The 24,967-nt window shown below is 42.4% G+C and overlaps 2 protein-coding genes across 5 annotated transcripts in view; one reads left to right on the top strand and one right to left on the bottom strand.

Moving 5' to 3' along the window:
• Nucleotides 1-22,945, top strand: part of LOC117230146 (solute carrier organic anion transporter family member 74D) — a 92,935-nt gene extending 69,990 nt beyond the window's left edge. For all 4 annotated transcript variants that reach the window (XM_033487271.1, XM_033487270.1, XM_033487274.1 and 1 more), the window contains 11 exons: nt 4,788-5,261; nt 5,711-6,081; nt 6,556-6,776; nt 7,044-7,184; nt 7,400-7,522; nt 11,632-11,796; nt 12,101-12,296; nt 12,570-12,720; nt 13,731-13,971; nt 14,147-14,275; nt 14,513-22,945. In XM_033487271.1, coding sequence (XP_033343162.1) covers nt 4,944-5,261; nt 5,711-6,081; nt 6,556-6,776; nt 7,044-7,184; nt 7,400-7,522; nt 11,632-11,796; nt 12,101-12,296; nt 12,570-12,720; nt 13,731-13,971; nt 14,147-14,275; nt 14,513-14,682 — 2,226 coding nt within the window. In that variant the 5' untranslated portion in view covers nt 4,788-4,943 and the 3' untranslated portion in view covers nt 14,683-22,945. The remainder of the gene's footprint in view (nt 1-4,787; nt 5,262-5,710; nt 6,082-6,555; nt 6,777-7,043; nt 7,185-7,399; nt 7,523-11,631; nt 11,797-12,100; nt 12,297-12,569; nt 12,721-13,730; nt 13,972-14,146; nt 14,276-14,512) is intronic.
• Nucleotides 22,946-23,139: 194 nt separating this feature from the next.
• On the bottom strand, nt 23,140-24,960 carry LOC117230151 (EF-hand calcium-binding domain-containing protein 1-like). The gene is made up of 4 exons (XM_033487282.1): nt 24,562-24,960; nt 24,126-24,240; nt 23,631-23,884; nt 23,140-23,555 (listed from the first exon to the last, which is right to left on the bottom strand). Exons 1-4 carry the CDS (start codon nt 24,927-24,929, stop codon nt 23,333-23,335), a joined length of 960 nt encoding a protein of 319 aa, XP_033343173.1. The 5' UTR covers nt 24,930-24,960; the 3' UTR covers nt 23,140-23,332.
• Nucleotides 24,961-24,967: the final 7 nt, after the last annotated feature.

Genomic DNA, 24,967 nt, shown 5'->3' with positions numbered 1-24,967 from the left:
ATGTTATTGCGTCAACGCGGATCGCTATCGGTATTGCCTCGAAAGTATTTCCACACAAAAACCAGGCGATTAAGCATTTTTCTATGACGAAACGTTTCTAGACATTCTCGAAACGATTAAGAACCTACGATCGATTAGGATAGCTTTGTACACACGCGTCGAGCATGGTAAAAAGCTGTTTCGAAAATTGACGGGCAATTGACCGTGAAATGTTGGTAAAAAGCGTGCCATGGATACAGGACACGCGTTGTCCGGACAAAGGCCGACTCGACGATTCGACGCGGAAGGATCCTTTACACGATCGACGTTCCTTCCTTCGATTTCGTCCTGTCAGGCCTTCGTATGGTTCTTCGCAAGCTGTTTTACGCCGCAAGTCGATCGCTTCTGACTACGATGCGCAAACGCGTTACGACGAAGACTGTTTTGCACACTGTAAAGCGCTTTGATGGACGTTCGAGGGCCACCCGAGAGAAATTGCTTTCTTCGTTTCGCGCGCACGATACAAAGACGAACGAGTCGTTCGATATTCTTATTATTAATTTCCTTCCACGGGCGAAAAGTTGTAGATACAAAGAATTATACGAGAAACACGTGGAACAGGAAGAGACGATATTTTCGACAACCGTGAAACATTGGCTCTCTGATGTCTGGACGCTCGAATGGCAGATTTCGTTTCTTTTTTTTTCTTTTTCTTCTTTTTTTTTTTTTTCTCTCATCCAATCACGTGCTTGGCCTTCCGAGTCGGCAGTTTCTTTTGGGTCGCTCTGTACGACAACGTGCACGCTGGCATTGAGTTGTAGTCGTAGTAGAATAGAGCAACTAACCAACTAACCACGAGACGTCAGTAGGACAGTGAAAGGCGACCTAGACCAAGTCTCTCCGGCGCAACGCTGCTGGAACTTGACGAGGAACGCCGCTGTTTTCGTACACGTACGTACCGCCACGGTGTCCAGGTGTTCGCGTATTGCATCTTCGCAGACGAGCTAATCTTTTCAACCGACGAAATCGAAATAAGTCGCGACTATCGCCAGCCCTATAAGTAGGATTCTCCGTAATCTTCCGTGGAACATAAAGTGGTCTCGCGGATTAGACATTTTCTCGATCGAGGATACATCCGAGAACGTATCGAATAATCAAGATTTAATGTCTTATGGAAAATATTAATCTTTCGAGAATGATTAAATATGGGGAATAATTTTCACGAACGAGTAAAGTATCGTCACGTTTAATTCTTTATTCGTGATTAATTAAAACGGAAAAATGCTTGTATACCGATCGGTACCGATAGATCGATAATCCGATAATAAGAATAGCAGCTGTCAGGTTTTATCTCGGTGAAGCACGCACGTGGGCTCTTACCTTTTACGAGATATTTGAGTGCCTGTGCAAGCCTACGGCAGCATACCACAGCAATTTATTAGCGGAAATTTCTTTTCTCGTTGCATCATGCTCGGTACCACCTAGCGAACCTATGAAACCCCCAATGAAATCACAATACAAGTGGAATTTCTAATTGACCGCGCGAGAAACCGTACCGAATTTTCTCGAATTCAGATCCTCTGGAATTTTGTAACGAACCCCGGAACTCGTTCTGATCCGCTTACTTTTCCCAAACGATCAACTTTTCACGAACCATCGAAAACCAATTAGCCACGGATCGTACAAACAACGGTTATAAATTTCAAGTGTCTTCTCTGTGTGCCAGTGGCAACAAGTTATACCTACCTCGTGATAAATCTCCCGCGGGTAAAGTCAAAACAAGCGGCCGAATAGCCGTGCTAAAAAATTATCCTCGTTTTATCGTCGATAAACGAACCGTTTCGTTCGAAATAACGTCGCGAAAGGAAGGTTCCCGTTTGCAGACGAGCAAACTTCTAACCGTTCTACGCGAGATGTAGAATCAGCCAGAGGCTATGAGAAAACTGGCAGAGCACGTGATAAATATTCATAAGTCGATCCATCGGGAAACAGCGTCGTTCGGAAAATGATTAAAACGATAGATTTCGAGGTAGGTGATTCATCGACGTTGCGCGCACCAGGAGGATACAATCGGCCATTGCCGCGAAGATTTTCACTTGGGTAGCCAGTGTTGTCCGAAAAGGATTTACGATCGGCAAAAAGGCAACTGCCGCGGCAGTTTCGCCATCGAGAACGCGGCACGAGAGAGTCGAGACACTCTTCTCCCGGGGCCCTTTCGATTTCGTTCCGATTGCAGCCGAGGATGTGTGTCGACATTGCCCTCCTTAACCGGCGAAAGTTCCACCGGCTAATTGAACTTCTTAATCTTCGACCGGTTCCCGCTCCTCGTCTACCGTCGTGTTCGGATCGCGCTGCTCGCGCGGAATTTCGGTTGACCAATTCGACGCTGCCAGGCGTGATTAGCGCTTATAAATCGTTTATTCCGGCCGATCGAATAATAATGACGTTAAAAACGCTGTTTCTCGATCGAGATTTTGTTCCGTTCGAGAGAAGGTAGGATTGAAAGTTGGAACGAGGACGAGGAATAACGAAGTAATATCTTTTGAATGTCTAGGTTTCTTTTATTTCGTTCGTATAACGTATAACACAGTTCAAAGTTTAAGACAGGAGAATTAACGACGGAGGATTTTAGAAGGAGATTAGATAGCCTGTCCAATACTAGCAAGGAGCTGTACGAAGGCCTCGGTTCCCGGAACACGCTAACGTGACCAGAAACAAATCCATCTGAAAACAAACGTTAACGACAATAATTAAACTTTTTTTTATTCCTTTGGAACACGCTTGGCTCGCAAAAGAAACGTGATTTATCGTTGGACAACTTCCTGGATGAGATTAGACGTCAAGGCTACTCTTCGGCAACAGAAGAACCACGTGTTAAAGACAAGCGTTGAATTCAATCAAAGTCACGCGTGCTATAGAAATTGCTCTCCTGTTGGCGGAAATGTTGAAATTCCTTTCGAATGGAGCGTTGATCGAATAGATAGATTTGCCGAAGGTTGTACCCTCGACACGTGTAGAATACACAGGGGGCTACATTGGCAGCGTGCGACGTTTGAACATTAACGGGTCAATGGCGCGGCGAAACGACGTTGTGCCGTAAACACATTCGTATTCTTGGACAGTGTTTCGGAGGTCGGTTACCGTGCGCGGCCAATTAACGTTGAAATAAAATCCGCTCGTGCGCCATTCCTCGCGTTTTATTATCATGCGCGAGCCCATTCGACAGGAAGTTTCTTGGCCGGACGGCTCTTGAATCATTTCGCCCGCTAACCAAATCGTTCCCCGATCCCCTGGTGAAATCTTCTTCCTTTCTTCGTCCACGTATATTGCTACGCGTTCTCGGTACAAACGTTATTCTGGCACAAAGAGGCGCAAAAGTAACGCAAGCTTAACCAATTAGAGGCAAACGTTGCGTGAAAGTAACATTCCACTGGCTACTTGTTTTTAATTAATTTATAATTATTACACTCTGTTCTTAACACCGCGGCGATATTTCGCCGCTATTTTTCTCGGTTAGTTTTCTACAGTTTCGTGAGATTTATGAGAAGAAATTGAAGTATTTGCAATATCGTGGCAAACCACTGTTTAATTCTTAACGAGTTAGTGAACGATAGGTGAAAAAGAAATTCTTAGAAACGATGAAAGAATTTTACGGTGCGTAGTTCGCCATGTTTCGTAATGTTAGTTTTTCAAGGAATATTTTACTCGAATCTCTTTCGTTTTGTTATCTTTATATCGTTTCGTATTTAGCGACGTCGTTGATAGCTTTAGGAAATTGCGTAAATCAAAAGAGAGCAGGGTGGACAAATTGGGGAACAGTGGGTTTTGACCACCCGTTGTGTAGGTGGATGTCTGTTATAGCCCGTAGACTCCTACTCGCTGTCAGCGAAAACCGCATCGGTGGGATAGTCGGTGCAATGGAACGCGAGGGAAATGAGAAAAGTCGGGCACCGATGAAAGTGAGAGGATACCGGCTACAGGCTGTTCCAGTTAGCCTGTTTCCTATCCGTCAGTCACACGGAGAAAGGATTTCTATCGCGTACTCTTGTCCCTTTTATTTGCAACCAAATCCTATGCATACGGGATCGCGTGTCTGACGATTACTTTCTAAACAATCGCCAGAGAACTGTTGCACTGTTTCGTAGAAAGTCTACGGGAGAATTTTCCTGAGAATTATCAGCTCCTTTTTTCATTTGGGAGAATTTTCTTCATAGACCCTTTAAGACCTTTAAGAGGAGCAAAAGTCCGCGCCGGAGATGGCACGAAATCTCATTCACCGTGGAACAAAGCCAATCGCGATTTCGCAGAAACGCGGTGGATAACTGGAGAGACCGCCGTTATAAATAATGTCATGACGCACATAAGTTAGACATACAAAAATACGAAGTGTATCTTGAAAGCGTTTCGAACGAATGATAAATCACAACCGTGAGTTTGACGATTTATTCCTGGACACCTCTCAGCTGATGTTTTTCCCTGGGCGACGATCATCGGTAGAAATCGTCGTGCTAGCGCACCGAGTATCGCGAACAAATATCGATGACGTTTATGCAACCGCGTAACTGGACATTTAAAAACTACCAGCATAGACACAGTCACCGTGACACTCTACAAATGAAAGTTTTATTCCTCCAGTGCTGAACGATCGTGTCGTCAGCTTATACTAAACTTTATTTATTTAGTTATTTCATTCTATCGTTATCACATCGTTATGATATTCTATCGTTGTCGGTCTATTCGTCGTCATCGTCGAAAACGCTCAAATATTCGGATCTAAGCTGATGAAAAATGCTTTTCTGTGATTGCAGGTTGACCGTTCGAATGAAAGTCGTTTGAACGGTCGTGAGAGTCCTCCCACGAGGAAGAATCCCGGCTAGAGGGTGCGAACCGGTGCTAGGACAGGGACAGGAAGACGGAAGAGAAGGGGACAGGAACGAAGCGTCGATTGATCGCCGTATGATATAATGGCAGGCGAGGACACTCAGATCCTGGCGAACGGAAACGTCGAAGCGCTGACGATAATTCCACCGAAAATGGCGAATGGGAATGGACTGATTTGCGGGAAGCAGCACAACAACAACGGCTCGATACCAAACGGGAAGTTACACGAAATCGGTGCAGCTGAAAACGGAAAGCTGATAATGTCTGACGAAAAATCGAGCAGTCTTCACACGGAGTTCGACGACGCGGACGTGTCTTGCGGCTGGGGCCCGTGCAGGCCACACTGGCTTCAGTATTTCGCCACGAAGCAGGCCTTCCTGGTCACCTTCTGCATCACCTGGGTTGGTTTGGGTTAGGTTTGGGTTAGCTTCTGGGTTGGATTTTCAATTCAATGGAATTCAAGTATTTTCGATGATTTTTTTCACTCCTTCGTTCTAAATTGTTTTTTCTAATTTGAATTTTCCTTTAAAATTGCGAAGATTAAATTTTGCGAATTAAACGATTAGCGACATTTCGAGCCTGCTGCGTTCTTCGGATCGTTTTCGACTTTAATCATAGTTTTCCGTCGATCAATTTTCTTTTTATTTTTCTAACTTGGGCGAATACAGAAAACGATCTTCGACAAGATACACGATCCTTCGTTTTACTTTCACGCTAGCCTTTATCAAATTGTTAAAGATATTTTTGTTCATCGAAACGAGAGCAAAATCGAGCAATATAAAAATTCGAAGACCGCGGCAGAGTTAAAGATTCTTATCGTTTTAAAGTGAAATTGCGCGTGGATTTGCAGGTCCTCCAGGGAATGTACTACACGTACTTCGTCTCGGTGATCACGACGATCGAGAAGCTGTTCCAGATTCAGTCAAAGACCACCGGTATTATAATGTCAGCGACGGAGATCGGCCAGATCGGTTCCTCTCTCCTGCTTACGTACTACGGGGGCCAAGGTCACCGGCCTAAGTGGATCGCTTGGGGCATGATCCTGTTCGCAGTGAGCTCGTTCACCTGCTCGATGCCCCATTTCATCTTCGGTGAACAGCTGATCCATCAGAACGAGATGTTTTTCAGCGGTTTCGAGGGTGGCGACCCAAACAACACCCATCCTATTCCCGCGAATCTTTGCAAACTGCAAGAACGATCAGAGAACGCTACGCTGGATAGGTGAATAGAATCCCTTCTCTTTAATCTCTTACACGGCTGTTGTCGCGTTTCTTAGTACTTTATTTCTTGACGCTTAATAAATAGTTGCTCTAGATTTTATTCGCTCAAAGAGATTCAAATTTATTCGTTTACTACGTTTTTTTTACATATTTTTTTTTACATGTTTAGTACATATTTTTAAAACCGTCGATATTATTGGAACGACAAGCGCGTTCTTGAAATTATGCAATTTCTGTCCGACCCATTTCTCCTTACCTGCCTTCATTCCAACCGTGATCGATCGTACCTTTTTTTAAATGGGTTAGGTCCCGTGTCTATCCCCTTGCTCTTCGCGTTTATAAATAAAAGGAAGAATCAACAGGCCACGTTACCACGCCGTAAACGTTCGAACAATCGAATAGATTAGATGCTCTGCAAACCGTACGGTATTATTGACAATTCTTTTTTTTTTCTTGTTTTTTTTCTCTCTCATAGTTGGATCTCGTCCACGACGCCGGCTCAAATGAATACGATGAATTACTGCAAGGGTGACTCGTTGACGGAGCAGAGGATACAAAGTAAAATAACTACCGTGGTCCTGGCTATATTTTTTGTCTCCTTGTTGGGCGTTGGAATGGGTCAGACGGCAGTCTACACCCTTGGTATTCCTTATATCGACGACAATGTGGCCAGCAGAGAAAGCCCACTCTATTTCGGTAAGAATACAATCGCGTAAGAATACAGTCGTATCGCGATCCTATTATATTTCGAAGAAAAGAGTGGAAACAGTACGTGCTTCGAGTTGTGTCTGAAAGCAAACTGTTCTCGTTACGAAGCTTCGTCTTGGCGAGCCTCCAGAATCATCGAATACGTACAACTTTGATTTTGATCATCTCGGTCCATTGTCGTGTTATCATCGGAGTTTCAACGTTGTCGAGAATTTGCATACTCATGGAACGCGGCGTCGATGCATTTTGTTACAGCGATTACGATCGGAGTGAGGATCCTCGGACCAGCCCTAGGCTTCATTCTAGGCTCATTGTGCACGATGATTTACGCGGATTTGTCGGCGAATCCGCAAATCACGCCGACGGATCCAAGATGGGTGGGAGCATGGTGGCTTGGTAAATTGAAATTTCTTACGTACTTCCTTACAATCTCGTCTTCTCGGAAACACCAATCTTCCAAGCTTTTGTTTTATGATTAATCGTTTCCTTTGATTTTCATATCGTCGAATCCTTCTCCTCCATCCCCGTATCGTTGCCTAAGTTTTGCAGAATTTACGAAACGTCATAAGAAAAAGAAAATTGAAGAAAACGCGTGCAATTGTGTGTTTCAGGTTTGGTGCTAATATCCGCCATGCTGATGCTGGTCAGTATAGGAATGTTCGCATTCCCGACGCGGTTGCCCGCGAGCAGAACACCGCCGAAACGGGCGGATGCGAAAAAGCCTAGTCTCCGAGGTAAGCCCTGATTTATCGTGGCGATGCGAACTGTTCGTCAGCGAGAGGCCGATGTTTAAGCTGCGACCATCGGATCAGAACGGTTTAATTTGATTTTATGACTTCCCGTAAGCCATTTCGCGACCGTTCTCTCCCCGTGTTTGGTAGCCGCCCCACGAAATGGGGAAGATTCGACGAGAAAGATAAAAGTATCGTCGATCGTCCCGAAACCTCGTATTAATCGTAGTCCAGCCGCGTATGTGTATATCCGGTCGTGCTGGGTTGATTCCGTTCGCGACTATGCAACGAATGGCCCCCTTGTGTCGCGCAGACATGGCTGTCGCTATAATTTTAAATTACTCGATACTTTACTGCCATAATACGCGTTCACTGGCGAGCAGCGATAAGAAATTACAAAATAAGACATTTATGGTTCGACGAGGTTATCTACGAACCAACAGAAAATTTCCCATTGAAATAATCAAATGTCACGTAGACCTATTTTACATACCCGTTCATTTCGTTATTGTTTACTATGTTGATTTGTTTATTTAGGTTTCGTGAATTGTTTGTTTACGTTTTCGAATTGTGTATTTAGGCTCGTACTCGGGAAACAAATAGCCGATTGTTATGTTACCAACACGTGACACACGAATCACGAAACGCGTTAATAAGCGATCATCATTGGTCCAATACGAACATTTCTACGTGCGGATGTTTTGGCAAGACGACGGAACAATGGGGGCATTATGTATTCGGTGAACGTTTATCGGAACGAAAGGACGGGCCAATAAGATGATCTTTGAAGCGTGAACCTGGCAGTCAAGGTCAGTGGCGAATTTAGGTTCAGAGCCGGCGTGTCTGCTCGTTCGATCGTGAGCACGCAGGCTAACGCTTTCTGAAACACGGGCGAGCCCTTTTCTAGGAACCCTTTGCGCTGGGACAGAGCGGGGCCGACCCTTCGTGCGTTTATTCTTGGTCCGCTTCGTTGGAACTTTCGATCGAAGGCCGCGTAACATCTGTTCGACGAAAGGCACGAGAATGATAGAAAGGCGTTCGATCACGCCGAATGAAAGAGTTTAATTTCTTTAATGAATAATATGTTTAAACGCAGAGAAGAATTATAAATTCCAGCAACGCGACCATCAACTTCTCCGTACCTTTTTTTTTATCCTTGACCGACAGTGTTTCGGAATGTTGTTCCTGAAAGAGGCAGCTGCTCAAAATGCAGCACGAATCGCATCGATAATGAGACATGTACGTTCCAGTGCAGCACGTGCATTTCTCTGCTGCATTTCATCGTACACGTTATTTAAAAATAACTCTGACCACCGACTTTGAGCCTATTTGCGCTTAATTTCATCGTTAGCATATCGGACGTTGCAAGTCGACTCGTTCGATCAAACAGAAATATTCAAACTCGACGCTTCGATCTTACCATATTACATACGTACGTACAACGATTAATCACGAAGAGAAACGCAGTGGCGAAACGTTATCTCGATGAAAACTCAGTTCCGAAAGAATCGGAGATCAGTTGGTTCGGTCGCTTGGACGGCGGTAGCGAAGCAAATTGCTCGTGTTTTCGATGTTCGACGAAAAACTGAGGCGCGCATCCGGCTAGCAGGAGAATAATTTCCTTGCGGGGTCGTGGTTCACGCGAGATGCAGAGATTTAAAAGAGAAGAGGAGAGTGAAAAGACTTGGTGTGTGTGTCGCTTGGCGCATTTCTGGTGCGTTACGTCGCGCGTGTTATGTCGGCCAAGGTGCACGAGACAGCTGAGATAAGTTCTCTTCCCGGCGAGGAACGGATCCACGCGGCCTGAGGAGAACAGGGCCGTATATGCACGCAGAAATGCACGCGCGCGCGTGCCTACCGAGCGCTATGCACGACGCATGACCGTGAACTTGCCCCACCTAGTGCACCAGTCGGTCAGTCATCATTATTAACGCACACACGGGTCCGCCGCGTTCACACACACGCACGACCGCCGATCCTTTACTCCTACGTACACATGGCACACCGGAGAGACGAGAAATCCGAAGACGTTTCGGGCCTTTCGACTCCTTTTTGCCGGGAATTTCCAGAAACGATCTGCTTGCGTATCGACCGACCTCCCATCGAATGCTTTTTATCCGAACTGTATGCGTAACTTTGATTTCGAACAGGTTACACCGATACCGTACATAGAACTGGCTACTTTGAATTCTAAAGCGATTTTCGGTGGTTCGATGCGAGGAGGAAAGTTTCCAAGAGGAAGTTGCAAACGGAGTATACAAGAAGCTGGTTGGAAAAAAGCTGGAATGTCGTGGAGTTACGATGACGAGCTACGGTTCCAGCAGGAACTTCCGTACGTGGCACTGTCGTGAAGTAGATCGTGCAATGCCAGAAGATGCCTCGGAGGACAGGTCGCCGTTGAATCAACAACATGCACGCGATTCGCGTATTACTCGATTCGCTGGCGTCCGTTTGAAGACTTCATTCGAAATTTTCCTCGGCAATACCATCTCTCCGAACTTTGCTCGAAACGATGATTAACCGACGTCTTTAAAGATTTTCTTGGTCGATTCCTAGTTACGTATCGTTACCATAAGCGATAGAGATCCCTTTGTTTCCAAGTTATCAGTCTTTTCGCCTTTCTGTCTCCTGTGTTCGAGGAGCCGTACAGCCGTTTCAGTGACTCTTTGCGATAGGCCACCCTGTATGTGCCCGTTGCAGGGTTGTCGCGATAATACACGGAGCGCAATGTTAGTCACGTTTGTCTACTCATGGTCTGCAGGACTTCTCTATGCGGGGTTGCCACGACTCTAGCCTGGCCTTCCTGGAAGCCTAGAGCAGTCCTAGGCATCCTTAATGTCAGTTTCCACCTAGGGTTTCTCGAACGGAAACCTCGCACGAAGGCGGACGCCTCATCGTGCATCGTTCTCTCCGCTTCTTTTTCCACTCCCATCCTTTCCCCCATCCGTTCCATGCAGGAATTCGCGTTTTTTACGATTGCTCGAAAATCGATGTTTCATCCGATCGTGCCACGTCGCTTCTTGTTTAGCGTTCTCCTTCGGACCTTTTTTCACCCAATTTTTACTTCTCGTAATTGCGTCAATCGTTGATTGTGTTCTTCTCCCATCGACGTTTCAGATCGGCGACTAAAAAAAAAAAAAAAAAGCAGTCGTTGAAACCGTCGAAAGAACTTTAATTCGAAGGTTTTAGGTCCCCGTGCGAGTTCTCGTTAACTTCGTAACATTTGCATCGATAACATTTACGAGATGCACGAGGTTAAACCTGATAATGCGAGCTATTCTAACGAAGGTGCAAGCTCGTTTGCGAAGACTGGTCTTGTTCGATCGACGCTATATGTCCGATTATCAGTTACAAAATAAGAAACTCGTCTGTTTGAGACTGATACGTCAAGGGACGACGAGCGTGTGGAGGAAAAAAGATAGGAATAAAATAGCCCGCCGTTCTTATCGGAATCTTTCAAAAGATTCTACGTGTCTCGCGAAACCTTTATCGCTGCCTGTAGCTGCAGATCGTTTCTCGTTTTTCCCGTGTCGATGAAAGCATCGGCGTTGCGCTTTCTTTTTCTCATCTGTTTCTCGTTTTTCGAGCTTCGGGCGGTTGCAGGTCGCTCTCTTCCCCTCCGTGCGTGCTCCCACTTGCGCTCGTGTTGCTTCGTCGGGTTCCCTCGAAAATAGAACGAAGGAAAACTCGATCGACGTCTAATTAGCTGGTGGTTCGTAATTGAGTTTATAAATATCGGAAAATATCGGTGGCCGTGTTCGATTCTCTCGTGCTTCGGTCGAGCACGGAAAGGAGGCAGATCGAAAACTGTCTAGAAAAAAAAAAAGAAAAAAGAAAAAAATAGTAAATTCACTTAAAGTTGCTTTTCTCCTTCGTTAACTGTACGAAGAATGCATTTTTCTTGCATGTCGTCGTAAGATTTATTTTCGTAATTTATTAAGAAACACGAAGAGTCGCGAATGCAAGGCTTGGGACAAAGAGCCGAGAAGCGAGAAAGACGATGAACAAATTTCATGTAAATGGTTTGGCTGCAGGTCGCGGTGCTCGGCTCGCGTCGCCTGCACGACTCGGTAGACTCGCTACACCTCGCCTTTTCTCTCTACCTGTTGCAGACTTCCCTAAAGCGGTGAAGAGGCTGTTGAAGAACGACATTCTTATGTTCCGGACGGCCAGCAGCGTGCTGCACATCCTACCGATCGCCGGCCTCTACACCTTCCTGCCAAAGTACCTCGAGAGCCAATTTCGCTTGCCAGCTCATCATGCGAACATGATCTCAGGTAATTTTCGCGAATAGACACGCGAGGGGAGTTTCTGGCCCCGAATCTTGTTGTTCTCGTTAACTTTTTTCCATGGAAGTACTTTTGTTGAACTCCTTCGAAGCTACGCTTTCATTCTCCAACGAACACGGACAAAGTTGTTTCTCCTTTTTCAAAGGGGATTCGATCGAAAAGAGGAATAAAACAAAACAAACGGAACGTTTTATTCGAATCGAATGAAACAGTCGACTGGAGTAAACGAAAATCGTTTACTCATCGTAACAGAGGCCTGGTCTTGATCCTAAGCTGTCTTATTTTTTCGCAGGTGTCGGTGGTATTTTAGTAATGGGTCTGGGTATTATAATTAGCGGAGTGTTTATCCTGAGGGCAAAGCCTAACGCCAGGTTCGTCGCAGCCTGGATCGCCTTCACAGCGATAGTTTACGCGATCGGCATGGGCGTGCTGATGTTCATCGGTTGCCCGATGGACGATTTCGCTGGTCTCGTCTCGCATTCCAACGGGTAAGATTTGGTTTTCCTCTCTGCACTCAACTAACCGTCCGCTCCATTTCAACGTTTTCATCTTGCACTTAGGCTAATTGCACTTACTTCTCATTCGGTCGTTTGCATAAATTACTCTGTATGAAATGTTTATAGTTCCGACCGCGGGAAGTTTAAAGTGAAATAAAGAGATAAGCTCTGGTGCAGATGATTTTACATATGTTGATGATGGCCGTTTACGTAGGTTTTATTGAAAAAGGAATTGACATTAAGCAAGCGACAAAATCCTTTTAGATTGTCCAGCTTCGAGCCGGTCTGCGAGGCTACCTGCGACTGCGTTCGGAACAAATTCAGTCCGATTTGCAGCGCTGATGGGAAAACTTATTTTTCCGCGTGTCACGCGGGTTGTTCCAATTACACGGTCGTCGATGGCAAGGTAGCTTCGGTGAGTATCACGACAACTTACCATCACGATAAACGATGATAAAGATTCATTACGAAGGAATTACGAGAAAAATCATCCACGCGTCATGCGGATAGCGTTAAATAATTATATCGAATAGGTAGTTAAGTAGAAAGTCTCTGACACGTACGATTATACGATTGATGCCAATTAATCGGGCAATACGTAAAACACGATGCAAAGCAGACCTCGTCGTCTCATTACGCCGATACGTCCTCGCGATTCGAATCGAATAACACCTTCGCTATTCCGCAATTTCATTGCATTCTCCTGATTGTATGGAGTCAGTGACGTCATCGCGGCAGAATATTGATATATAGCTCGTTGCATCGGGAAACAGCCGCGCGGCCGTAATTATCGGTGACAGTAGCACGCAACTAGGCTAGAAACGTTTCGTTGTTCTACCGTTTACGGACGAAATCGCGTTATTCGCCCGGACGAAACAATGCTTCATTGATTGCGCAACTGCGCAAGTCATTACTTTCGCAATTGCCTAGTAATACGCGAGCATTTCATTTCCAGTTATTTGGATTTCACGCGATTTGACGCAAAATTAAAAAGTCTGAGATCGTTTTTCTAATTAATTGTCGCAGAGAAATGTAAGATAATCTTGAGGTTGCAATCGGATGGAGTTGCATTTAAAGTATCGAATGTGATAATCATCGCGACATTGTAGGAGGGAAAAACACGAGAGACTGTAAAAATCAAATATAAAAATGGTCGTCGAAATCATCGTTTTATCGCTTCCCTTTTGTTTCATAAAAAATTATTCGTCAGTTCGGAGTAGAAGTTTTGGAATAGCACGATATAGAACATAGTTCAGTAGTAGAACTAGTTAACTGTCAAGTAAAAGTTGATCGAACTAGTTTATTGGCATTAGCATACATTGACTTTGAACATATAGAAAACGGAACAAAGTTGCAACCGGTATGAAAACATCTGCATCAGCGTACTCGGCATATCTTAACGAGGCCGGTTCCTTGGCTTTTCAGTTTTACAACTGCCAGTGCATCGGGACGAATCTAACGGCACCGGAAACGACCAACACCGCGACGATCGGTTACTGCGAGCTCGAGTGCAGTAACTTTTGGGTTTATATGATCCTGTTCTCGGTGTTCGTTTTCATCCACTCGACCAGCGAGGTGGGCTCCATGCTGTTGATCTTACGGTGCGTGGATCCACGGGACAAGGCGATGGCTTTGGGGCTTATACAATTCGCCATCGGCCTCTTTGGTAATTATAAACCTTCAGTTCCAACGCTTGTTTTTCTCAACGATGAATTAAACGAGATCTTGATCTTAATTATCATTTCCTTGGATCGATTTGGAAATCCAAAGGAAGTCTCGAGTTTGGATGATCTCAGAAATGAATTTATCAAACGTATGATCCGTTGGTCGGTTGGTTCCAGGTAACGTCCCGTGTCCAATCGTTTATGGTGCTGTGGTGGACTCTGCTTGTCTCGTATGGGAATACGCTTGCGGCGAGCGAGGTGCCTGCTGGCTTTACGACTCGAATGTCTTTAGAATGTTCTATCATGGTACGTACGCGGTTAGGCAGAAATCTGCGGCGAGGAGGAGTCGGAAATATCTTCACCTCGACCTTCCTGGCTACTGCTCGCTGTTGCTATTATATATCGAGGTTAAATTTCTCTTAACTTCACTTAACCCAAAGAATTGAACCGTCTCTGAACTTAGAAATTTAACCTCTTCGCGATACGTTTCATAATAGGCGATCTATTCTTTAATTAATAAATCTCTGCGTGAATCCTTCCCAGGTACCACAGGCGGAATCCTGATTCTTGCGTTCGTGGTGGACATAGTGGTGTGGTACAAGGCAGGGAGCATTAGCTTCGTGGAGGAGCAGGACGTGGAGGAGGGCACTGTTGAAGAAATGGCCACCCTGAAGTCGCAGGACGCGCAAGCGGTGGACAACGACTATTTGTGAAAGAGTCCCGGCCGACTTCGATGGTATCTCATCAAGCACAGGCCTGAATCTAGCGTCGTAAACCGGGACAAAGCGTGACGAGCCGTTCCTAACTGACGAGAACTCGGTGCCAGTAGCACGCCGGAGGTTTAAGACCGGGGCGATCTGTATCGATCTTCGTGTGTCACATTCGCCGGCCGTTTTCTTTTTTTTTTTTTTTTTTTTCGATGGGTTTCGTTTTTGGAAACCTACGGCTAGAACCCGGTTGCCTCTTTAACGACGTGAAGGAGCAAGGATTCAAGAGGGAACGATGACAGTGGTGTTCGCGTCGATCGCCTTTCGAAACTCGAAGGGAGTCCAGAATCAAGATGGGATAGGACGACGAATGAACTGTTGAAGGAGGCGGTGCTCGGCCACGGAAATGCCCGTAGTTTCCGAAGAGGCTGTGCCGAGGTTTCGAACAAGTGCATCGAGGGACGAAGAAAGAAACGTGTAAGAAGAAAAGGGGACAAGAAAATGGGGATCGATGATCAACGACTTGATTTTTCTTGAGAATGTGGTTCTTGGAGACGCGAAGACGCGCCATGAAGAAAAGATCTTCCTGGTTGGTATCAAAGAGCAACGATTTGAATTAGAGATAAAGCGGTACGAGATACATCCGGAGGAGTGAGAGAGGAAGGGAGATATGGAGTAGAAACGTCTGGTAGTATACGAGAATTTTCGTGTTTGGAGAAGGAAAAGTGGGATGAAGGAAAACGCGAAACGATGACCAATACGGATAACGGAATCAATACGGCACGCGAGGTTCTCGGATCTTGGGCGAGCTTCTCTTAGGCACTACCGTCCGTGTTTCACTCTGCAGATACAACTAGGCGTAGGCAAACTGTACGTACAAGCGATTTACGATGTGTGTATGTGTGTCGGTAATATTTGTCTGGAACGAAATACACGGTATATCTCGTTGTTTTTGAAAGATCATAAGGATACATTAAGAATGGAAAAAAGGGGAGAGAATCTGGGAGCGAATGGGGAAAATAAGAAGAATACATAGGACATATTTTTTAGATGATTTGACGATGAAAATCTGGGCGATAAAGAGAACAAAAAGTAACGTTAATTATTAATATTAAAGCATTAGCAGATACGACACACAGGGAGAAGAGCGACGACACAAACAAAAGAAAAAAAAGAAAAAACAAAAATAAAATAGAATGCAAGAGAAAAGAAATACGGAAGAAAAATGAAGTTAAGAGGGGAAAAAGGCGGATAATCGAGAGCTGTATTTTAATATGATACATTTTACACACTCGTGAGACACTCGTCAATGTATGCGCATCTGCCGCCTGTGCTTCTAGTGCTTTGAGCGTTCATTGTTTCTGAGTCCTTTTGAATGGTCAACCTGATCGTATATCAACCTTTTGTATGTGTAATATTTCCCCTAGTAGTCTCTCTGTAAACTTCGAAAGATCGACCATAATATCTCGGTTCCAATGTTCCAACAATAAATTCGAATTAATTTCTAATCGAATCCAACTAAAACATATTTTTTACATTGATAAATTATTATTGGAGTAATTGCTGGTGGGATTTCATAATCAAAGGGTTAGATGGACGATCAGTGTATTAGATAGCTGCCGTATAAGGCAGCGAAACAAGGAAGAAAAACAAGGATTGTTTCGGAGGGTAAAAGCAAGAAAGGGTAAAATTAAAAACGCGCGTTTAAGGTACGCATTAACCGCCATGAAGTTTGCGAATTATTCGATTCAGGGGCATTGCTAATATATTACATCATTTTACGTTTGCTTCAAGGAACGTTTGGCTGACAGCTAAAATCCGTCAGAGTTGGATGATACGAAAGAGAAAAAGAACTAGTTCCATTATTTAAAGGAAAAGTCAGATAATTTTGACTAATCTCGTTAAAGATGACGAGAGCGAGGAATTATATTTTTGAAGAATTTTAATTTTGGATTGTTCTATGTTGTTTCGTTGACCTACGCAATCGGAGAATTAATCCAATCCAATTAAATCTATTTCTGGTTTTTCCTTGGATTTTGTACTCTATGTTTGGAACATCTATATCCTCTATGTATCAAGTACTATTTTTCATACTTGAGTAGAAAATTTCTTTGCAAAACCACTAATTGTAGGCGAATTATGGCAACGACAGCCAATTGTTTCTTCGAAACTCCAAATAAAAAAGATATAGGTATATTATATATATATATCTATATACACATATAACGTTACAACAACTCTGAACAAATCTTCAGAGTAGCAAACGATCTGCTTTCAGTCCAGAAGAAATATTTTAAGATGGAGAGAGGACGACTATTGAACAAATTTTTTTTTTTGTATTATCGTACCTCTTATAAAAAAAGACAACAGTTACATAGAAAGAGTGTACTGTAAAATTAACTTGATTTTTTCCTGGAAACAGAAGCATCCTGGGATTTCTTCTGGACTACAGCAGAACGTATGCCTTAACCCTTTCGGTGTTGAAAATAATTGGTCGTATTCTGCATAGAACAAACCACCCACTCACCGGGAGGGTTGAACGTGTTACATATACCTATGCATTGTACGTATCGTGTGTGCATGTGCGTGCGTGTACAGTTGTATCAGTAAATCGTTGACGATGCAATTGAGAAAGGATTGCACAGGGGCGGATACGGCCTTCCGTGCGCCCGTTGATCTCCATCGAGAATTGTATTTTTGTATTCGAAGCGACACATAATCTATATTTTAATCGATCACGAATCGTATATAGAACAGCACGTAATAACTTAGAGCCAATTCCAACCTTTGAAGCGATTCATTTCTCGGGTTTCGAATATTACCATTCGGTTCTATTCACCGCAACATCCTCTCTATTTTACGTTCGTTCACTCAAGTGGAAGAACGAAGAGAAAGAGGAAAACGGTTCGAAGGTGTTACTTTGCTCTCTTCTTTCTTGACGTTAAGTGCGTCATGTGATGAATTGATTACCATGTATCGCGTTGATGCAATCCTATTCAAGATCGGTAACACAATGATCTATGGTATGTACTGATTGATCGTTTGGTTCTAAGGCTAATCGAAACACTAACGTCGGATACAACCAAATGCAAGGATAGAGATGACAATATTTTCGCCAGCGAAAGTTAGGAATGCTAATGTTTACTGTGGTGCAAAGTTCATCGCGTGAACGATAACGTCAAGAAAGAGTTAATAATTTTAAGGGAAAAACAAGACAAAAGCAAAACGCTAATCACAAAATAATCGTTTCACTTTGGAGTTAGTCCGGGGGATGAAGAACGCGTTTTAACCCTTGTATTGGCAGAAGAATTTTCGATTCTCTTAGAATTACGAAAGCATTTTAGGAGTTCCAAGATTTATCCCACGAAACACGATTACACGTAGACGTTAAGTAGATGTTAGAGTGTTTGCATGCAGTTTTATGCGCAAAATTCATGCACGTTGCCTGGAGCAACATTGCCAAGCAAGGAGTTAAAACCGACAGCTCCATCGTCGCGACTATCAAACAAATTTCTATAAGCTTTTCCTCTATCGATGCAGAGTCGACTCATTGTCGGATGGTGTATTAATCGAACAAGATTTTAAACGGTGCAACACGGACTCCGTTATCGAAGAACGACGAACAGAACTATTTTGAACGATTCGAAGCCGTGTGTACAAATTCTACGCGCTCTTCTCTACGGTTCGACTTATTTTTAACCGCTTTTACAATCCTTTTTCCATCGGCGGAACGGTTAGAGGTTTCCAAGAGACAGTCCGTCGTCCCATGTGTCCGTCACAGAGATATTTTTCTTGCGGATGAATTTGGAAAGGAAAACATAACGACGACACATGTCTCTATTTTCCAAGAAAGTCGCGAACCAGAGCTCTATCTCGACGAGACGCTCTCTAGGTTCTTGCATTCTGTTTTAATACGCGTTCTTCGGCTCGATAACAAAATAGTAGGAATGAACGAAATTTTTTGACCACGAACAGATTAGGGTGAAGCGTTATTTAGTTATTTTAGTTTAATTTCCTTCTCGAAGGGCAAAATAAGATGAAGAGGTAGAACTCGATGAATGGTGTGTACTTGTGCGTTTGCCTTTCAGTGCTCGATATACATCACTGTATATTACATGTACGATAGAGCTGTACATATAGGAAAGTACAATAATTGCCAAAATAATCATGGCGTGGAGCGACAGAGTCTCAGTCTTTATTCCGTGTGTTGCGCCAGTCGGTACATCTGCAAGATGGGCAAACGATTCTTTACCAATCCATTATGAATTTTACCCACGAAGCGAGTACTTGGATATTGGATTCGTGCGAATGTAAATTTTATCCGAAAATCTTTAACTTTGACGAAGATTTTAAACGTAGTAAGATTTAATTTAGTCGCATGCCCCGTGTTTCGAATCACTTGTCCATCGTTATAATACGTTGCTAGTTACGTCACTGTGAGAATCAATGCAATGACGACGCGTTAACTTCGATACACTGCCCTCTTACTGATACTGCCAGTCAATGAAAAAGACTTGTTTCGCGCGAAAGCTCATCAGCCAATTAAATTACTGCCAGATTTTACTGCCAGACGACATACTAGCATTATTTTTTACCATACGACGAACTGTCCCATTTACGAAACTCACGCACGAAATATTTCGGCCCATGGAAACAGTCCAGGGTCTACATTTTGTTCCTCTAAGGGAAAGAACAACAATTTTGTCTTTGCATTTGATACGTAGCTTTCGCGTAATTCGAAGGAGTACTTTTTTTATGCATATTCTCAACTGTCTACAGTATCGACAATCTAAATGATAAGGTTCGTTTTTTTTTTATATATATCAATCACTTACATTCTGTCAGCATTTAATATTCACTAGCCACGTCTTTTGATGTAGCGTCATCGTCGTGTGAATTCCCACAGTTTCGTCGATTAGATATTATTTAAAAAAATAGACAGGAAAAAAGGAACGATCACTGGCGGAACACAGAATACTATAATAATTATATTTTAGTAAAAAAAAGAATTTATCATTAATATACTTGTAGGATAATCAGCTGCGTAAGCGGACATCACGATTTTATCTAATTACGGCGTAGTTCTGTAAGAGAACCATAATTGCTAGTCTTTAATTTGCGACGTGCTCGCGTGTACTCGCACGTCTCGACGGAATATATACTGGATGTTTAATGAATCCTTCGGTTGGAGCAACTTTATCAGTCTGCAAGGAAACTTCCTTTTATTTTATCTAAAATACTTCAATTTTATATGTATAAATAAAATATCTGTCGTGATTTGAATCATTTTGAAATTTTAAAACTACACGCTCTCAATGAAAATCGCGATTCAATCGTTTTAAATTACTTTTCCAAAGTATTGTCCTTGTGACGAATTTTCGAATCTCACTATGAAGGCTGATCTCTATACTTTTAGCAAAATTTGAGAGCAGACGAAGAGGGAAATTGAGATCTCCTCGGTCGTTTATGACGAACGTATTCTTCTTACGCGTTTTACTAATCTTTTACGAACAATTAAGAGCGAGAGAAAGATAGGCACGTTGCAAAATGCTAAAGTTGCATCCAACGATCTAACTATTTACCTAACATATATGCGTGTGTATCAAGCGTAAGGATCGACTAAATCGATGAATAAAGATAACGAAGAGCAGGGAATATGATAAACGAAGAAGAAGAAGAAGAAGAATAAAAAAAAATATAATGCCATTTTTATGTATACATATATTGTACTAATGATTACTATAAATTTTTTGTTTTATTAATATTATTCTTACTATTACTATGGTTTATTATCGTCGGATACTGATTCTTGTTTATAAAATAATTACTATTAATTGATAATTATCGCGCGGTCGCGGATCACCGTTGTAATATGCGCTTTGATTTTTATACATAATATATATATAATATATATATATATATATCATATATTATTATATGTATATAATATATATATATATAAAGAATCGATTACTCTGTAGGTGACGTAAGTGTATTTTGATATAGTGCACGATATCGTATGCGTAGGTGCGTGCGTGCGTACGTGTGTGTCTGTGTAAATGTGATGTGTCTGCGTGCAAATGTGACACGAATAATTCTACATGTGTCCGGCCTCAATCGTCGGGCATACGCAGAACAAATTTTACATTATTTGTAAATGTCGTTGAGTTATCGGTACGTCTGTTTTATTTTTTTGTTTTTTTCCGTGCTTATTTTTTTAGCTAGATATCGTACAGGCAGTTACTTTTCCATCGAGACGAATGGCACTCCTGGTATCGTCCGCGAAACAATTCGCTAACAATATGTCACGGAAGCATACGAATAGAAATTTAATTGTATTGTACCATTGAACCCCGAACCTAACTATGACAGATTTTAGAAAATTCCTCATTGCATAATTTTTGATATTTACAAATTATAACGATTGACACGAATACGTACTATTTCACTGTCAAAATTTCCAAGTTTTTCTTCAGTCGATTTTCAATGAATGGCAAAATTTCTCATACGTACGATACGCGACGTGCCGTTCGTCGGCAACACAATTCCTCCTGGAAGATGTAACACGCGTCTCAATCAAGACTGTAAATAGCAAATAGCAGGCGTTCGATGGACCTCCACCTTAAGGTTCCCACACTACTCCCGACGTTTAAGTGCCTAAAAAGAAAGAAAAAAAAAATGGAAAGGAAAGAAAGAAACCGGAATAAAACGCGTCTATCCTCCTCGAACCTTCGTTGTCTAGTTTCTAGAAGTGGGTAAGATACTATTTTGACGGCTGGATGCCACCACGAGACATATAACTTTCAAAGGGCTAACATACATACCGTTTCAAGAGTGCTGCAACACATACACACACACATACACACACACACACACATACATACACTTTCTCTTCGTCGTAGAATCTCGGAGTTTTTAAACGCTTTAATAAATAATAGTAAACGCTACCAGTAGTGAAGAATAATGTAGGGAAACAGGCAAAATAAAAAGGAAAAAAAATGGGAAAAACGTATAAAAATGAGCATATTTGCGAAACATCAGTGTTGAAAAAAAAAAGAGTTACACAATAGGAAACGTTTAAACAAGGATTATAATGCAGAACCATAGTGACGATGAAGAAAGAACAAGTAGAAAAATAATCGTCATTCCCACTTTGATGAATTAATATACGTATAATATATAAATATATTGACTATATATATATATATATATACATATTCATATATATATATATGAATATATATGTTATATATATGTACGTAAAAGACGAAATAGTATTTTATCTGACTGCTAGTTTCACGTCACAGTGGACGAATGTCGTTCGACTCACCCTCAGCAGATCTCAGCACTCTAACGAAACGAACGTGGATCGTTTATTTTTTATTCGCGCATAAAAGTCCCGCTCGTTTCCGTGGAGCGCGTTTATGAACACCGGTGTTCACAGGGTACATCGGAAATCGGGATTCACGACTATAATACGTAAGATTCATATGTTCAAAATATATTACATTTTAGGCAGAAATCGGATTTTTCGAATAAATTTATATAAACTCTCCATTCCCTCGTGGAATAGAAATTCTATGATGGAAATATACAAACTCTAGAGCACAAAGGATCAATGTACAAATGCCTGTAAAGCTAAATTCAAGGAATTTCTCTACTTTCTGTTTTCGAGCTTGCGAATAAAAATTACCCTCCCTTATCCTTCTCTCTCTCTCTCTCTCTCTCTCTCTCCCTCTCTCTCTGTGTAAAGTATAATTATATAATTATTCGTTAAAAATCCGATTGCCTTCGGTACAATTGAATCGTTCAACCCCTGTTCCAGTGATTATATCGTACAAAGAAGCCGCAATCGATTCACGATGCAACCTGTGAACGCGCGAGCGCGTGCGTGTATATTAATTATTACAGAATATATATATAACAGAGTATATATATAAAATAAATGAAGAAAAAAGTATATATACACAAAGATACACGAGTATATCCGTGAGAATAAAGAAAGATGGAACCTTGAGGTCGCGGCACGGGTCCCTGAAACCGGAAGTACCGCGACGACGAGAGCCGATATTTTGTTGCGCGTGCAGAGAAGTCAATTTTTTCGATTACAAAATAAAGAAGAAACCCCTTACATCACTGTAACATACCTCTAGAACGTTTCATAGTTTAAATTAGCCTTCGGGTTATCGATCGATGATCGAGCACGTTCAGTCGATATTTTCCAAACGGTGAGATCGGTAAGAATCGCAAAAGAGAGAGAGAAAAAAAAAGAAAAGAAAATCAAGACATGTAAAAGTGGGAAAAAATCGAAGAGTGATTTCGATGCTTGGTAATCCGAGGGTTAAGACTGATTCAGCAAACACGCTATAAGAAAACCAGATCGAGCGTATTTTGTAATTATGCTATTATTATTATATTATATTATTATATTATATTATTATATTATATTATTATATTATATTATTAATATTATTATTGTTTATAATTACGATTACTATCGAATTTGTTTTTAATAAACGGCAGGTGCCATGATTACGAATTCTTTCGGTGTATTTTACTCTACGCTATAATTAACGTGGTTCTATTATTTTTTTCAGTAAAGCTACGAGTAACGCGTATCCAAAGCCAAAACGTTCTTCCTGATCAACGCATTATCTTATGATCGTAACGAAGCTAGAATAGCAGCACAGTTCTCATCCGTGGGCAGACATTGCCCAAAAGCTTCCAACAGCAAAGGTTCCTCCGTCACAGCTACCTTGTAATCCTGAAAAGAGATTTTCCCGTCTCGATCCACGTCCAGCTTCTTTAACGCCAGTTCAGACAGATCTTTCACCGCCTCATCCGGATCCTCTTCTCCTGGCTGCTTGATTAAACAATTCCTAGAGCATTGGATAAACGTTTATGGTTAATACGTGAGTGAGTACGACTGTGTGTTACACAAAAAAGATCGATACTTGAATAATTGGAATATCTCATCTTTCGTAATGAAGCCATCGTTGTTCAAATCATAGACTTTGAAACAAAATTCAATTTTCTCCCGTAGACTACCACGAAGATACAGATCCAGTCCCATGATCCATGGTTCTAGCCTGATGATTCCTTCGTTTTCTCGATCCCAGCAACAGAACATACGTTCCACCAGCACGTCTTCGGTGATTACCTTGAACGTGTTGTGCAGCAACTCGCGGAAAATCACCCTGTCGATACCCTGAAAAATATTCCCGTGTCTCTTCACAATAAACGGAAGGAGCAAAGTAAGCGATGCAGAAAAATTTGTTTAATATCTTTTCTTAAATTAGAACTCGTTACTTATATTCGAATGTTTCTCAACAATTTGGGGATCGAAATATCACACAATGCGCGCCGTGGCCATCGCATGTTCATTCGTGCCACTATTCATGCACGCGAGTTAAAATTCCTATAATTTAAAACACTACGAGTGTCACTACCTCTATAGTTTGATTTGACTGAGTCCTCCTCCCGATAATAACAGATTGTCCAACCTGTTGCTGTCCAGAAGTAGTCAATTTTTTGTACAGCTTGCACAAATTATCCAATTCCGACCTGCAATAGGAATTACGTTATTACAAATAGGTAGTTATTATAAAATTAATGTACCTGTCATACCTAAACAACTTTTAGAACCTATAATCTTTTCATTTTTTTTATTTTTTTTTTTTATTACATTTCCACGCGTGATAACTTGCTCGAGATTTACAAGAAAAATCGTAGAATAATTTATTGCAAATTCGTCGATTAGATCTCGATACCTTTCGAAAATGACCTTCTCAACGCTAAATGCACCGGAGTTTCCGTTTCTTTTTTAAATTGCTCTTTCCGGTGTTAACGATAAAACAATCGACGGTTAGGCGTATTTTTACTTGCCAGCAGAACCTGCTTTTCCTTTTTAGCGATTCGATCAATTTGGCCGTGTACGCCGAGCTTCTCGTAATTCCCGCGATTGGCATCCTTCTGCGATGTTTTCTTCGAGGCTCGTGCTTCGGGCTGCCGGAAGTCTGCCTGTTGCTGTTGACGGAGGCTTTACGGCCGCTCATCAAGAAGATCGAGACACTTTTCATCAACGTTGCGCCTGCACAAAGGTTGACGGCGCCTCGATTATCGGCGCCGACGCTGACGTTGACGCCGACGCCGACGCCGACGCCGCTCCCGTGATCCATTCGAGCTTTCGCGCTCGACGTGAGGCTGCGTTCCCTGGACATCCGTCTGAAATCCGCGAGCAACAGCCAGTACATCGATTGGTCAGTGTTTCGGTCATTTTTAATGAAGTTTT

The sequence above is a fragment of the Bombus vosnesenskii genome, unplaced genomic scaffold (genome assembly GCF_011952255.1).
Source record: "Bombus vosnesenskii isolate JDL3184/JDL3185 unplaced genomic scaffold, Bvos_JDL3184-5_v1.1 scf7180000013266, whole genome shotgun sequence".
Classification (NCBI taxonomy): domain Eukaryota; kingdom Metazoa; phylum Arthropoda; class Insecta; order Hymenoptera; family Apidae; genus Bombus; species Bombus vosnesenskii.
This window is presented reverse-complemented; position numbering and strand designations above follow the sequence as displayed.